This window comes from Merops nubicus, unplaced genomic scaffold (genome assembly GCF_000691845.1).
Source record: "Merops nubicus isolate BGI_N331 unplaced genomic scaffold, ASM69184v1 scaffold47562, whole genome shotgun sequence".
NCBI classification, from domain to species: Eukaryota; Metazoa; Chordata; class Aves; order Coraciiformes; family Meropidae; genus Merops; species Merops nubicus.
This window is the reverse complement of record NW_008593776.1, coordinates 2,892-18,630: the sequence shown is the minus strand read 5'-3', so window position 1 is coordinate 18,630 and position 15,739 is coordinate 2,892. Positions and strand designations below refer to the sequence as shown.

The 15,739-nt window shown below is 39.8% G+C and overlaps 1 protein-coding gene across 1 annotated transcript; it reads right to left on the bottom strand.

Moving 5' to 3' along the window:
• Nucleotides 1-1,836: 1,836 nt before the first annotated feature.
• HBP1 (HMG-box transcription factor 1) lies at nt 1,837-15,498 on the bottom strand. Its single transcript, XM_008935530.1, has 10 exons — nt 15,311-15,498; nt 13,993-14,227; nt 12,970-13,102; nt 12,061-12,172; nt 11,846-11,958; nt 11,354-11,510; nt 10,717-10,861; nt 8,169-8,498; nt 4,001-4,142; nt 1,837-2,458 (listed from the first exon to the last, which is right to left on the bottom strand). The coding sequence occupies exons 1-10, from the start codon at nt 15,477-15,479 to the stop codon at nt 2,441-2,443; spliced, it is 1,554 nt and encodes a 517-aa protein (XP_008933778.1). The 5' UTR covers nt 15,480-15,498; the 3' UTR covers nt 1,837-2,440.
• Between the last annotated feature and the right edge of the window lie 241 nt (nt 15,499-15,739).

The following is a 15,739-nucleotide window of genomic DNA, read 5'->3' as shown; positions in this document are numbered from 1 at the left end:
AGGCGCCAGCGAGGCCGTCCCAGGGCACGCACGCCGTGGCTGCGGGCTCGCCCAGAGTTTCCCAGCGCGGCGGGCCAAAGGGCTTTGGCAGGAAATCACCTGAAGGCATCTCGGTCGTTCACCAGTGCCCCAGTTTTCACGCTGCAAGTTGTGCTCCTCGTGTCTGCAGCAGCTGGAGCCTGTTCTCCTTTCTAAAGGTTACCAGTACAGCACTGTGCCCCAGTCTGTGCGTCAGAGCTGTCATTTCAAGCCATCTGCAGCATGCTGATGATTATTTTAACTTGTTCGCGCCTCAAAACATGCAAGAAAGATGGTGAAGCATTATGTAGATCTTTGCAAGGCCTTTCTTGCCCAGTTTTTCCACAGTGACACGATAGTCTGACAAAAATTCTGTAGAAGTCAATAAATTTCAGTTGCAGACCCTGACTGACAGTACTTGTTCACTATTGAATTGCTTTAGTTTGTTTTTTTTTTCCTCTCTCTTCTTAGCGGTGCGTTGGAAGCTTATGTTCAATCAGTACGAACGAGAGAGGGAAAGGAGTTTGCACCAGTCTATCCCATAATGGTTCAGCTGCTGCAGAAAGCGATGTCAGCCCTTCAGTGAATGCTCCCGGACAACGCCCTCACACCAGGGACCGGACAGTACCTGAGTCACGGGTCTGCCGTGCCACCGCTCTGCTTCTGGGTCACCTACACAGCACCCACACACAGAAAGCTTTACAATGAGATGTGTTTATGGACTTCATCTGCAGAGCTTCTGCCTTCTTCCTTTACATCTGCAGTATGGGAAGGTCTCTCATACACATAGCATAAGGAACTAGTCAAATATTGACTACATCAAATAAAAATGAATCATTCCTTTAGCATTCCTCTTGAGTGTAGAAAGGTATAAAATTAGAGCATCAATATTACAGTATAATTGTTGAGTATCTCAAATAAGGAAGTCACTCTTTTCCTACAAGTACAGTTTTAAACAGTTTGATATATTTTAGCCTTACTAAGAAAATCATACTTTTGAAGCACTAGAATCACTGGTTTTAGTCTAAAAATCATTAAATCTAACACAAGAAAAAAATATGTATAAGTAATGTAAATGATCCTCTATTGCACTGCTATTCACTTGGAAATAATTTACACTGATTTCAACTCTCTTTTTGCTGAAACTGTAATAAAGAACATTGACTATCCATCTCCAAATTCAGTATTTGAAATGCTTCTTCAGCTCCCTAGCTGCAAAGTGTCAGAACATACCTCAGATGGGTTCACATAAAGACTTCTGCTGCAGAACTCAGCAGGGCTGACTTGATGATGACACTGTCTTCTTCATTTTATTAAATACACCACTCCCAATTTTAATGTATTTATTTGAAATAATATACAAGAATATAGTGTGCAAAAATCTTAGGGGGCAACATCATGTAGATGTGTCATAAACTGAAATTTACAGTTGTGATTCTTAAAAAAAAAAAACCACACAGCTGTTTAGTACATGAAAAGCCATGATTGTAAAAGTTCACAGCAGAAGCAATTGAAATCCTAACGCAGCTCCTCTAATTTTAGACAGATGGATAGAAAAAAAAAGTAAAGTGCAAGTGTTGCACGTATAGTTAAGTGCAAAGTTTGCCCCCACCATAAAGATGTCTTACAACAAAATAAAATATTGTAGAATATGTGGCAGAGACAAAACACAGAGTTAAAACTATGATGGTGATGATATCAACAGCACCATTTTTCTTGAGATAACGCTATTTGTTTCATCCTGTCCTGGGCCCTTGTTTCCACCAGAAATAACAGCTCTCGCTTGTGCCAGCTGGTGCAAAAAGATCTCACTTGTGGATGCAGGTTTTGCAGGTGGCAACCCCCGAAGCGGCGCCCGCGCTACGTGGCACCACGTGCCCCTCTCCCACATGTTCGGCAGCTTGTTGGCATCGGGGCAGGCTGGGAAGCTGGAGGCTGATCATACATTTTGCCAGTTCAGAAGATCCCAGGCCCCAGAATCGTAACTAATAATATGGTTGTGCAATACGTATTAATCAGCAATAAGAATTGATGTATATAAACAGCTGTTACATATTTTAAAATTCCCCTTTTTGTACATTTTCTTTTAAAAATAAACATTTATACACATCTCCTTCGTCTCTTTCTAAAGTACTTTAGCACCACAGGATATCCATTTTCAAGCCTAGATTACCTGATACATATATGAAGTTTGGAAGAAAAGTAAGGCAATTTGGTTTAAAATGTCGATAGTTTTAGCTTACTTAATGTTCTATTGTAAAAAAGCAAATCTGCACACGTACTAGATCATTTCTGACTCGATGGTGCCAGTATTTTATGGTCACACACAGTCACAACAAACAGTTAAGACCTTGATCTTGCATCTTCTTGCCATCAAGCAACAGCCATTTTGTAAATACAGAGTTAAGAGGAAAATTCTGGATTAATGCTGTTGTGAGCCCTGAGAAAAGAAAAGAGAAAAGGAGGTGAGTGGTTACTACGCAGAGAGGAACCAGACATCATCTTAAACGTAGCAAAACAAAGGCCTAAACATATGGCTTTACTGCCTGACCATCAAGACTTCACTGTCACAGCCTGGAGCCCACCATCATTACTTGGTAAGCTGACCAAGCTGCAAACAAAACGCACAGTTCACTGAAATGAAATGATCAAAAAAAAAGGTATGTCCTGCTGTAACACTGAGGTAACGGGATTCTACAGAAACTCTTATCTTGGCCTGAAGACCCTGAGGACAAGGAAAATGCTACTGCAGGGCAGGGTAAGGAGGCCATCCTTACCAAGGCCAACCCATCACTATTCCCCTCTGTTACAAACACCTCTGCTGCACATGGACGAAGTTAAGCTGATCTTACCCTCCGATGCCTAAGACTGCAGCAGTGTAAAAGCAGAACAAACAGTGATTTTTTCCACAAGGAAATCTACAGAAGCTGTTACTGGTGATTAGAACAGAATACAGTGAACAGAAAAACAGCTTGTCCCCAGCAGATGGGGTTTGGTGAAACCTTCTGCAACAACGGACTGGAAGCTCAGCACCAAGTACATACAGCACGAAGAAGCCACTTAGTGTTGAAGCATTTCTTATTCAGTCTTAAGGCAACACTTGCATATGCTCCTGAGAAAGTACCCTCATTTACACATGAAAGGAAAAGGGGTAATTTGAGGACAAAATCTTAAACCTGTGAAGCCCACACTACACTTGATGCTCCTACACAGGCATAAAATGGCTCATGAAAGGACCTGGCATTCTGCACCTCAATGGATCTTTCCTTTCAACCATCTCTTTCTTCTAGCTGAAGATGCAGGTTGACAGAATATCCTTTCTTTGATGTTCTCTGTATGATGTCTTAGCTTGAAAGCCCTTATTTTACCTAATATATTCACCACCTACTACTGCATTGCTGCAGACTCTTAAATCGATGGCCTTCTACAAAGTGGGAAACAATTTATTTCCCTCCAGAAGTAGTGTTTTTTACTGTGCTTATTTTACAATTAAAACAGAGTAATAAAAGGATTAATGGAAGGAATTAATTTGCTCCATCAGTAACTTCATATGTGCAGATAAAAATTATGATGAATAGAGAGAAAACGGTGAAGAAAATTTCACTGCAGAAAAAGGGGACTAACCGAGTCACAAGAGAGGAGGATTTTGTAAACGTTTTAAGTGGTTTTGAGGGGAATGCACAGAGATAACTTCGGTACAAGAGTGTAAAACTCAGTTACTTCAAACTAAAGGTCACGTGCACTTCCTCTGCATTTCACTCCCAACAGAATTCATGGAACTCTGGGAAAACAGAGACAGACCCTCTCCTGACCTGTCTCCTGCCAACCATCCAAAGGCAGGTTACACAACACCAGGCAGTAAATGAAGGTTTGGGTTAGCAAGAAAGAAGTGGGCAGTGAAGTTTATCTTGAAAAAAACCACTGTAGCTACCATATGAACACATTTAACTGCATGACGGGAAAGACAGCGTCACAAACATACAGAATTTGTTCGTTTTCGTTTCCAACAGTCTGGATTGAGACGTTTCTGTTCTTCCGCCAAGGCCTTGGCTTCTAGCGTGTACATCCGTCTTTCCTCATTCTTCATCTTCTTCCACCTGTCACCGAGGATCACACTTATGGCTCTGCAAGATAAATGTTTACAGTGCAGTCAGGAGAGGCTCTTCAGAGATACACGTATTTTCTTCCTTTTTATCTCAGCACTTCAAATAAGACAGAAGTTAAATGTGGAAATTATAACAGAGGAAATCAACTGTTTCTTCAATTTTTTTTGTTTTTAAAACAATCATGTTTCTGATTATCTTCCTGTATTTCTTGTAACAGCTAAACAGCTGAAACTTCTGTGTTAGCTGAGCAGGGGGCAGTGCACATTCTAACATTTCCAAGGGTGTACATCTGAGTATGCAGCCACTTGGATAAACCAGCAAAATACGGATGTTAAAAACACACCACCAAATGGTAATTCACATTTGTTTTGCTCTACTTTTGTACCAAAGGATGATGACAGATTTGCTGCAAATATGTTCTCTAATAATTAGGGCAATGATCTGAATGACCTCAGCCAAACAACTTGCTTAACTGAAAGTCACCATGTCTATTTGATTGATCTGTGTAGCTTGCTCCACCTCTAATCCCTACTGATCTGAACACACAACACATTAAGTTCCTGTTCTTGTGCAAACAGAACCGTTTGTTCCAAGGCACTTGTCATCATTTCCAGAAGCCAAATTAATTGCTTTTCCTACTCCTTATAAACTTGTTGTCTTTGGACAGTATTTCCCCATATTAGCATGCCATGCTGCTTAACTGCACTCCTAAATGTTGGATCAATATTCCATTAAAGCTTTAACTCCATCCTTTAGCTGAATGAAAATCTCTCAACAGCAGCTGTTTTATCCAAGCCAACTGCTACATGCTTTGGCTTCAGGTTCCACTGATGGAATTTCTATGACCAGCTGTACAAAAAAGGTGTGCACAGCTAAGCACTTTCCTTCATCGCATTAAGAAGTTCCTTGCTGGCAGCAAAGCTATGCACAGACTTTCTGACAGAATCCAGAGGAGCAGAGCACCTTCAACCATTTCCACAGCATCTCACATACAGCAATTCTGAAGACTTTTCTGCACCACACTAAGAAAAGGGCTTTAATCCTTCAAGGCCATGCAGCACCATTCAGGATTCCACAAGCTGCAGAGCACTCGGGAGACCACAGCAAGAACCCTGCACAAGCTGCCCCCCCTGTTATGCCTGTCCTGTCACGTGCTCTGGTGACACCTTAGGGCTAACTCAAAACCAGATACTAGCAACACCAAATCCATCTGCAGAGCCTGTCTCTTTGGCAATGGAATTTCTGGTTTTCTCTCCAAATTAAGAGTCAATATCTTTGGTCTGTCATCATAAGTAAGGACATCCCAGTTTAATGTGCAGGCTTTTCATGTTTCGGCAGTATCCAGAGGCAAATCAACAGCACCAGAAAAACGTCTAGGTTTGGCTGCCAGATTGCACTGGGTCAGTCATCCCCGGGACAGAACATGGTGGCCCAGAGGGAATTAAGCTTGCTGGAAAAGCCATTCCACATCCAAATAACAAACCTTTGTATTTCAAATGCAAAATATGTATTTTATACCTCCTGAGAAAAAAACTGCGCTGAGAGCACAGATCAGTACGTTTCAAAAAGCCTGAAAAACTAATGCAGAGAAAAAAAAAAAAACACCATTTCTCCAAGGAAATAATTCTATGAGCAAAACGATGAGACTAAAAAAAAAAAAAAAAAAAAAAAAAGATGTGTACAGAGGAATTTCCTGACATAAGAGACGTAATTCACCTGACCAGAAATAATGAAGAAAAAACTGACCCTACTGCCTTAGGTGCCTTCACCTCATCAGAACTTGATAGTGCTCTGTCCACTTCCTCTGTCTCTTAAAATGCTGGTGATATACCCAACAACTTTTTAGCAATAGACTGATGTGCAGGATACAATCCCTTATACTGCAGTTAATTTAAAAGAAATTGTCAAACAGCAGTTAAAAACTGCTACATTAAAAAACGAGAGTTGTCTCTCAGCAGCTCAATTAATAAATGCCCCAGCAACACTTAAGCAACAGTAACAGAACACCTATAAAATTATTTATCACTAAATCCTATGTTTGCTTCTGTACTATATTTTATGGCCTCCCAACTCCTTCCCAACCAGGACACAGCAAACAGTACACTGAAGCTTACGTGTAACTTCATCATCACTTTCCTTCAAGGTAAACCTGCTCACTGAAGTAATTCAACTTATTTTCACATCCATGCAGCTGCAGCTCCAGTTCACTGCATCCATTTGAAATCACCATTTTCAATTAAATATATAATCGTTATGAACTTTCCTAGCGGACTTTCTGTTCCATTTCTCACTGACAGTCACAGTGAATGTGAAGACAGCAGATCTGCTTGGCTGAAATGGCTTACCACCACTGCAGAACATCACTGCCAGGACACACAAGACTGGCTGGGGTTTAAGGATGTGTTATTTGTATGGTAGGATTTTATTTCTCAGCACCAGTTACAGCCTCCTTATTAGAACATTACAGAAGGACAGACTCATAGAATGATTAGTGTTGGAAAAGACCTAAAATCAAACTGAACCACCAACCCAACACTACCGTGGCCACTAAACCATGTCCTGAAGTGCCAAGTATACACATTTTTTGAACACCTCCAGGGAAGGTGTCTCCACCACCCCCCTGGGCAACCTGTTCCCATGCCTCACCACTCTTTCAATAAGAAACTCTTCCTAAGATCAATCTAAACCTCCCCTGGCACAACTTAAGCCCATTTTCTCTTGTCCTGTCACTAGTTACTTGGGAGAAGAGACCAACAACCACCTCACCACAGCCTCCTTTCAGGCAGTTGTAGAGAGTGAGATCATCTCCCCTCAGCCTCCTCTTCTCCAGGCTAAACAATCCAAATGCCCTCAGCCACTCCTCCTAAGACATGTTCCCCAGACCCTTCACCAGCTTCACTGCCCTTCTCTGGACCCGCTCCAGCACCTCAATGTCCTTCTTATACTGTGGTGCCCAAAACTGAACCCAGTGCTTAAGCTGTGGCCCCGCCACAGGACAGGGGTGAGTCCATGGGCACAATCACCTCCCTACTCCTGCTGGACACACTGTTTTTGATACAGGCCAGGATGCCATTGGCCTTCTTGGCCAGCTGGGCACACTGCTGGCTCACGTTCAGCTGCCTGTCCACCAGCACCCCCAGGTCCTTTTCTGCCAGGCAGCTTTCCAGGCACTGCCCCCAGCCTGTAGCATTGCCTGGCATTATAAAATGTTATGAAATAGCCAAAACCTTCTCAAAGCCCTGTCACCTTTTTTATGTTACACACATGAAGAAATCCGATTATAAGATCAGTGCATGTTCACGTGTTTTAGTTTATATTTACATATCATAATTACCACATAATACTAAGAATATTTAAAACATATATAATGGAGATCTTTATAAAAAAACAAAAGTTGAGACATGAACATGCATATGGATTAAAAACCAGAAGTACGAACCATCCCCAAACACAGCTGTGAGGCTCTTCCTGCAGCTTTCAGCAGGTTGTTGAATGCCTTTAGGACAAGTGTAACTTAGTCATGTACTGTTTGAGTTAAGATCTTCCAGACATCCTAACAGTCAGAAGTCCACTACTGAATATGATTTACAGACTGACAAAAAAAATGACAGTAACTCCACTGTACAATTCGCAATATTACATTGAGATTTAATTAGAAGAATAAGAAATGCCCTTTTTCAATCACAATTCACGAGCAGAGAGGCTGCTACTTTTTCCCATGGATCCTTCTCAACAGTGTAAACAAAGACTGTTGTGTATTCGTGACTCTGACAATGCACATATATACCTTTGTCAGTTGCTTTATCCGAATGCAATCTTAGAAGGCAAGTTTGCCAAACATGGCTCATATCAAATTTACTGAGTACTGTGAATATTTAAAGTCCACTCACTAAATTAAATTTTTTGTCAGCATCTTTCAAAACTTGTTCTTTATACACCGATTTCCTTTCAAATGCAAAACTCAGTCCACTTAAATTTCAAGGTGGGACACAGATACTCTGCTGGCTCACCAGTAAAAAAAAAACTCCAATTTGATGTCATTACCTGTTGTCTTTCCCTGGATACATCTGAGTATATTCAACTCTGTATTTTTTGGCAAAAAGCATGAAGGCATTCATTGGTCTTTTGCACTTGTTTGGAGAAGTGGCACTCACAGTACTTGCAGTCCCTGAGCTGTGGCTTTTGCCAGCTTTGCTGTACAAAGTGTTGGAGGAAAGATGTGGTGCTGCAGTAGAGGCACAGTTTTTACTGCTGCACTCCGACCTCTCGGTGTCTTGGCTGCTTGCTCCTCCAGAGGAGAGAGAGGCGCGCCGCTGGCGGGCCATGCTGCTCAGCACGTAGACCGCAGAGGAGTCCAGCGGGGTGAAATCGTAACTGCCAGAGAGAGACACATCGTAAAACCATCCAGCAGCTCTCAGGTAAAATCCCCAAACTGCCCCTCACCTCTACAACACTGCTAGTATTCTGCTCTCCTGTGACATAATGACTTGTGCTCAGTGCACATCTCGGTGGGAAAAACAAAACAAAGCTTTGGCAAGTGAATTGAATAGTTTTTTCAACATTCTGCAAGAGCTGCCGCCTACCATCCCCTCCCAGCTTTATCTCGTACACTGTCTTCACATTTCGCTTCTGAAATAAGCTTCTTCCTTTCTGCACTGGGTTCACTTGCAAATATGTATTAATTATAAACATGGAACCGCAAAATTAAAATCAATTCTATTATACACACCGTTGTACAAATAACTTCTCTAGGCAGTTAAAGACATATTGGTTTACAGACAAACCTTCACCGAGATTAAAAACTTGTTTAAAGACCCATGAAGTTGCATACTATTCGATTCAAAGCTGACAAACGTCTGCCCTCTAGTGACAAAAATGTGAGATTCCTTGATATTTCAATGTGAAACTCCTCGATATTTCAAGGAATTTCAGCATTTTACGTGAGTTTTTTTTCCATATAATACAGACCTCCAAATACTATAAACTGTTGTAATTGTTGACCAGAAACTACAATTAACCTCTCAGTACCAGAGAAGCAGTGTAATTCCACAGGCTATTTGTTACCAGCTCCAGCTGTGCGCAGAGCAGTCTGGGAACCACAGGCTGTACTGTCCCAGCATGCTCTATGGGGAAACCACGCTTGTCAAGGTCCTACTTGACTATAAATCTAAACCACTACGTTACCACCACAAAACAAAACATAAAATGTATGTAACGCTAAGGCTCTGCTCACCCACTGCTCAATGTGGATACAGCTGCACAATTTACTGCAAGATTAAGAGCTTTTTTCCCCAAACACAAAGTAGAAGTACTAGGCAGGCAATGCTGCAAGTAGTCCAGCCCCCATAAGCAAAAGTGGCTCCTTTTTGTGGGATGAAACCAAAACAAGGGTGGAGCCTGAGCCACTGCCTCTCAAATCCTTTAGAAAAGTGAAAAACAAAAAGGAGATAACACCAACAACCTCGCAGGCAATTTCATAAGATAAGGAGAAAGGATCTCTCTGTTCTACAAACAGTCCACCACCCTTCCTACTCCTAATTCCCCTTCCCAGAACACAGCAACAGCATTTTGTTTTTAATTTTTCTGTCCCGTTAACCACAGCTGCTGCTGCACGCTCCTTTCTCAGTGACTTACTCCCTTCTGCCCTGAAAGAGAGACAAGGAATACTGCCTGGACAAGAAATGTCCAGGCAATTTTCAACTGGGCTGCAGGATAAATAAGGAGCCACAAGTCCAATTTCTTCTGTGAGATATAATCTAACAGCTCTCTACATATGCAGTTCAGAATAGTAATTAATAAGAAAAAAAAAAAGACACCAAGTGAGCGAGGACAAGCAATCTGAACTCTCTGCCAGACTGAAACCACACGAGAGCTCCTAAGCCTTGAACTGCAAACACCATTTTAAATTAATTTTTTCTACTGTAAAAAAAAAAAAGCCAAAAAGCAACTGGATTAATACCACCACAGGAGAAGACAGATTCAACTAAACCTAGAAATCTCAAAATAGCATGGAAAAGTCTTCCTGGGTAATACTATTTCCTTGGAACGTTAGAATAATTTATATTAGACAGAGCCTCTGAAGATTATCTGGCTGAATTAGATAAACAATCACAAAAAGCAAAATATACAAAATCAATAACTAATTATGCAAGTTCTATATTCTATTCTAATGCCTGCATTTATTGCTAAGAATCAGGTAATTCAGCTACACGGCTGCATGTGAAGCACAAGTTAACAGCCGGCAGACAAAACTACTGTGGGAAAACTGTACTAGGTTTTCCAAATATAACCCATTTCACCTGATAAATTTATACAGCTAATACATCTATTTTTACTACTTTATCTTATCTGGCTCAAACTATCATAAAAACCAGCCAAAATGTTATTTAATTCCAAGTACTACTTTGCCGTTTAGCAGAGCACATAATTACACAGCTTTCCTAGTATTCAGTCTTCATCCTTCCCTTTAATTTATTCTTGTATTACCAGAAGTATTCTCTTTGCTTCACATAATGCTTCAAAATTCTTGTAGACTTAAGGTGCCTACTCATTAAATACAAGAACCACTGAAGCCACTTTATCCAAAAATTACCTTTTAAATGTATCAAAAACACCTGAATCATCAAAGTTAATGGCATCAGGGTGTCCAGGAGGTAGACACAGATCTCCAAGATGCATTTCACAGCATGGAATGCCATGCTGTACCACAGTCAAGCTTGGATAAAAAGATGACCAACCTGAAGTGGTAAAGAGTTAAATTAGACAAATGGCCAAACAATCTCTCTAGTTCTTAACTGGAGCAATCCTACATCTCTAAATGGTATCATTTTATAAAAATGTTCTGATGGAGTTTCAATCAGGAACACTCAAGGAATTCTTACTGCAAATAGTTCATTTTTATTTTATAGTATCTCATTCTAACAAAAAAAGATAATCAAATCTGGCTTTTATCATCAGAAGTTCCACATTTACCAAGTGAGAAAAGTCTCCCTCATTTCCAGCTTTCCCTTCTCCCCCCACTTTTTCTGCTTTCCAAGCATTTGCAGATATGCAGTACTTCTGTAGCTTTATAGCTTTGCAGTTCGGTTTGTTCAAATTCTGGATTTCTTTAAATTGATTCTACAACACCACTTTTATCAATTTCTTGAGCAACGTGGGATGCCAATAAAACGTGCAGTAACTTTCTAAAAATATTTTCATATACAACCAAGTATACTTATATCTCATACCTTTATTTTTAACATAAAAAGGATGGTCGAGTCTGCATTCCACTGTAAGCAAGCCATCTTCCACTGTGCCAGGATCAAAAGTCAGCTTCAGCACTGACTCACCAAAGGAAATGCTTTCCTCATGAGAAATCAACTTCAAACCATCAGAACCATATCCCTGTAAACATACACACAGTTCAAAATTTTTCCTCTAAGGTAACCATGTACCTGGATACAGTACAGGTGCATATTCATCATCTTATGTTATACTAAAATACCAACATTCTAAGTGCTCTCTCACCAGGAACTAACGAAGTCAGTGTAACACTCAAAACATACCTAAACGATTCAGTTGCTGTACAGTAACATAAAACAGCAGTACGAAGATCAGCTCTACACGAAGTTCAGCATAAACCTGTCTTCCTGAGACAGTAATTAAAGGCACAAAGATGACGTATGAAACTAAGTATTTGCTACAGGTTTTGAGATTAATTTATTAGAACTAAGAGCTACCTTATAAGGACTAACTGGGAGATTTTCTTCTTTTCCACAGCTTTCAGATCTGGCAAAATCTTCAACATCCTGCCATTCTTTATTGCGTCCTTTGTGAAAGCACAGACGAGAGCCTAAGAGATTTTTAAAAAAAAAGATTAGTGTTACACAAAAATGTCTCTGCTACAAAAAAAAAAAAAAGACAAATATTTATTCAATGATAGAAGTTATTTTACCTTTGAGAAAACAATGCCAAACAGTTGAGGGCCAGGAGTGGCACCATCCTAAATCATCATCATCTGAAAGTGATGACATGCAGAAAATGCCAGATTCTGATTCACTATTCGCCTGTTGAAAGAAGCAAACCGGTGTTAATATTTTACCATAGAAGGTTTTAGTGCTGGTCTCACCTGTCTTCAGACACGTACGCCAATTTGCTCAGAAGCAAGTGACACAAATGTCATCATTTTGCCTTGAATACTATTAAGAATATAACATGAAGACAAAGGTTCAAGGAACGCAGTAAATGTGAATGGAATATTTTAGTCTCCTTTCCTTGAAATGTGCCATCCTGAAATTTATGGATTTCATTCTCCGACTTTCATTTTGCAGTCATGAACTATCTTATGCCTAGGCATTTTACAAGCTATTGTTCCTTGGTCACCAACAGAACCACTCAAAGCACATGCTACTCTACAGTCAAACTACGGGAAAGCTGCAGGTCTAAGTCAGTTCCAGAAAAATCCCTGGGAAAAAGTCCATGTCTTTAACAGACAAGGCACAGCCACAAATTAATACAAAGGAAAGGGAGAAGCAGGACTGATACTTTTAGTGCATCTAAAACAAGATGTTTCCAAATTTCCTTTTTGAGACAGCAAACAAGTTAATACAATATTTTGTAGCTTGCTACAGAAAGAACTGTAGGAGAAGTAGAGCTTTTTTAACACATCTCTTCACAAAAATGCAGACTCTGATTTAGCAGCACAAGCTTACTTTCTTTGGTGAAAAGTAACAAAATCTAGCTTAAACAGAAATGGTATCAGAACTAAACAGATGATTTTTTAAAAGTAGCTTCTCTTTTCAAAAAGCTTAACTCATTACACACCCATCTGTCTTTATTTTAGAAATGTTTCAGGACAACTCACCCTTTCATGTCTGACTGGTGTTTCATCTAAATCATTCTTGGAAAAGTTAGGATCATTCTTTGAGGATCCTGGTGGAGGACGTGCATAGGAATGTAAACTTTTGCTTGTAGCTATTATGTGAACAGGAGATGATCTACAACAGAAAAATTTAATTTAAAATATCTCAGATTAAAACACCACAAGACTTAACTGCCATTACTCTAACATGTTTTTATTTAACAAATACTTCTGTTTGCATGAGTCAAATACCAAATAAACTTCGCACACAGCAGTAGTCAAATAGGACAATTAAAGGGTGCAAGCTCAGGCAAAGGGAGTGTTTAGTCTAACTCTGGCAGAGCTTCTATATACCACCCAAATGACAGCCCTATCTCCACATCAGCACCTCCTTCCACAATATGGAAGGTTTTTACAAACATCCTGAAGTGAATACCACATTCTTAAGAGTACAAAAAGATATCTGCTTTGTCCTAATGATTAAATCCCAACTGCATTACCATTAACAGGACTGCATTTGGTTTTCTTATTATAAAACTAAGACCAAAGCTGTACAATGAACAGCAAAGCCCAGGAATTTCAAAAGATCCCAAACTGCTTCTCACAGCCTTATGGAATTTACAGATCACAAATGAAACAGTATTAAAAAAAACCAAAAACCTACATTCGATTTCCCATTATTTCTTAAAAAAAAAACTGAACTCACTGCACTAGTAAGTGTTAAGCATTGAATGTAACAAATTCATCTTACTGCATCACATGAGGTAAATGCCCATAATTTCTGAGCCTTTTACAGTTATGCAATGTCCTCACACCATCCTACATCACTTGTGGCTCACCATTAAGCAGTTTTTGCAACAGGCTCTGAAATGAGTCCTGAGCAATCTTCTGCAGAAGAATAAAGTTACCATATAGAAAGATGAAAAATAGGATTCCAGTTCAAAGTCAGAGCATGTGAAAAGTGAAGAAAATATTTCTGGAGACATAATATTACAAATCTGGAGAGACTGAAATGAGTGTCAGTACCTGTTATAAAAAGAGCACTGCATCAAAGGGCTCTGTGGACTCGTGGCTATATTTGCTAATTCTGTCAACCAGTTGACCCCATTCTCACAAGAGTAAGCACTTTCTGAACTGCTGTTTGAGGTATGTTGGTTCCATGAAGGCCTTGAGCATTCCTGATGTGAAACATCAGCACCAAGCTGAAAAAGTGCAGGTGGGGTAGAATCTGTCTGCACAGCCTGTAGTTCAGGAAGATCATCTACCAAGAAATGCAAAAATTACCATAATTATAAATTGATAAATTCTACCTGACACCAGATCTTGCAAATAAAAATCAAAAAGGAATCACAATGATGTAACCAATTTTATTTTCTCATATCACAATTACCAAGGTTTCACAAACCCTATTCATAATACTGATAAAAGGGCCACAGAAATAACCACATCCCTAATCTACTATAAATTCATACAAGCAATTTAAGGAAAACACTAAGTAACCAGCAGTTCTGGTTTCAAAGTTTTTACTAGCCTGGCTAGTTTACACAGAAGTGTACTGCAGAATTATGCAAAAGTAGCAACATGCCTCGCTAAAATACTAAAACATTCAACAAAAGGCAACTAAATTAATCTGTCCTAGCAGGTGTGGCACTAAAAATTTTCAACATCACGGGCTGTACAAGGTACAAGTTCCTCATGTTTCCACCAAGAAACTGGAATTAAATAATTCAGAAGTCATGAAAGGTGGGCATATAGCCTGGGGATGAATTCCTAGCAATAATGCACACGTTTCACTTGATATAGAATAGCACAAGAGAGCCCAGCTCGTTAACAAAAGTCTGTGTTACATGTTATCATGTAACTAAATACCATTACTCTTAATCACTTCACGACTTCCATTACATATGTTAATAGTTCATTCATTGTATCAGTACTTTCTAATGGACATGCTATTTTTCCGTAATATGTAAGAATTGAAGTTAAATGTTCCTCTAGCCCAGAATTTCTGTTTGCAGCTAACCTAAAGCAGCATCATTGCCCGTTAGGAGGAGCTCTTGAGCTTTCTGTTTGTTGTTCTTGTGCCAAAAAAAGCTCCTCTAGAGATCAGGAGCAGAAATTTGTAGCTCTGAGTTCAAGAACACATTTAAGTCAACAGTCCAGTGTGTCAGAAATGGAAGTGAGTTAAAGCGAAACGTGACTGCAAGTAAGACATTCAGTTGTCACAATTCACTGCCCTACTTAAATTAAAAATCAATAATCTCATTCAGTCGTCTTTCAGTAATTTCACTAGAGTAAAACTGAAACTTCAGAATTTGGCTTCTTCTATAGAAGTCATGCTATTTACCAAGTTCCATGTGTTCATCACAGGATGCATATCCAGGAGAAGAGGGCAGGTTTTCATTACACTTCAGCAACTCCAGTGACTCATTCATTCCTGAAGTTCTCTTGTCCACTACCAGAAGGAGTTTCTGAACTGCATTAGGCATTTGATTTGTCTTTACTTCCCACACCATATTAGGATGCTCCAAAGTATCTGACTTTAAAAAGACAGAAGTTAAAAATCTGTATACACGTACACTGGTTTAAGTTGCATTTTGACAGGCTGCTTCATTACCAGAATCCTAAAGCCTCCATGATCTGTTCAGAATTGCAGCATTATTTAGCTTGGAAGAGACCTCTAAAGACAATTGGTACAACCCCTGCAGAAAGCAGAGTCATCTCTGAAGTCAGATGGGGCTACCTGAGGCTGTGGCCACTTCTGTTTCTACTATCT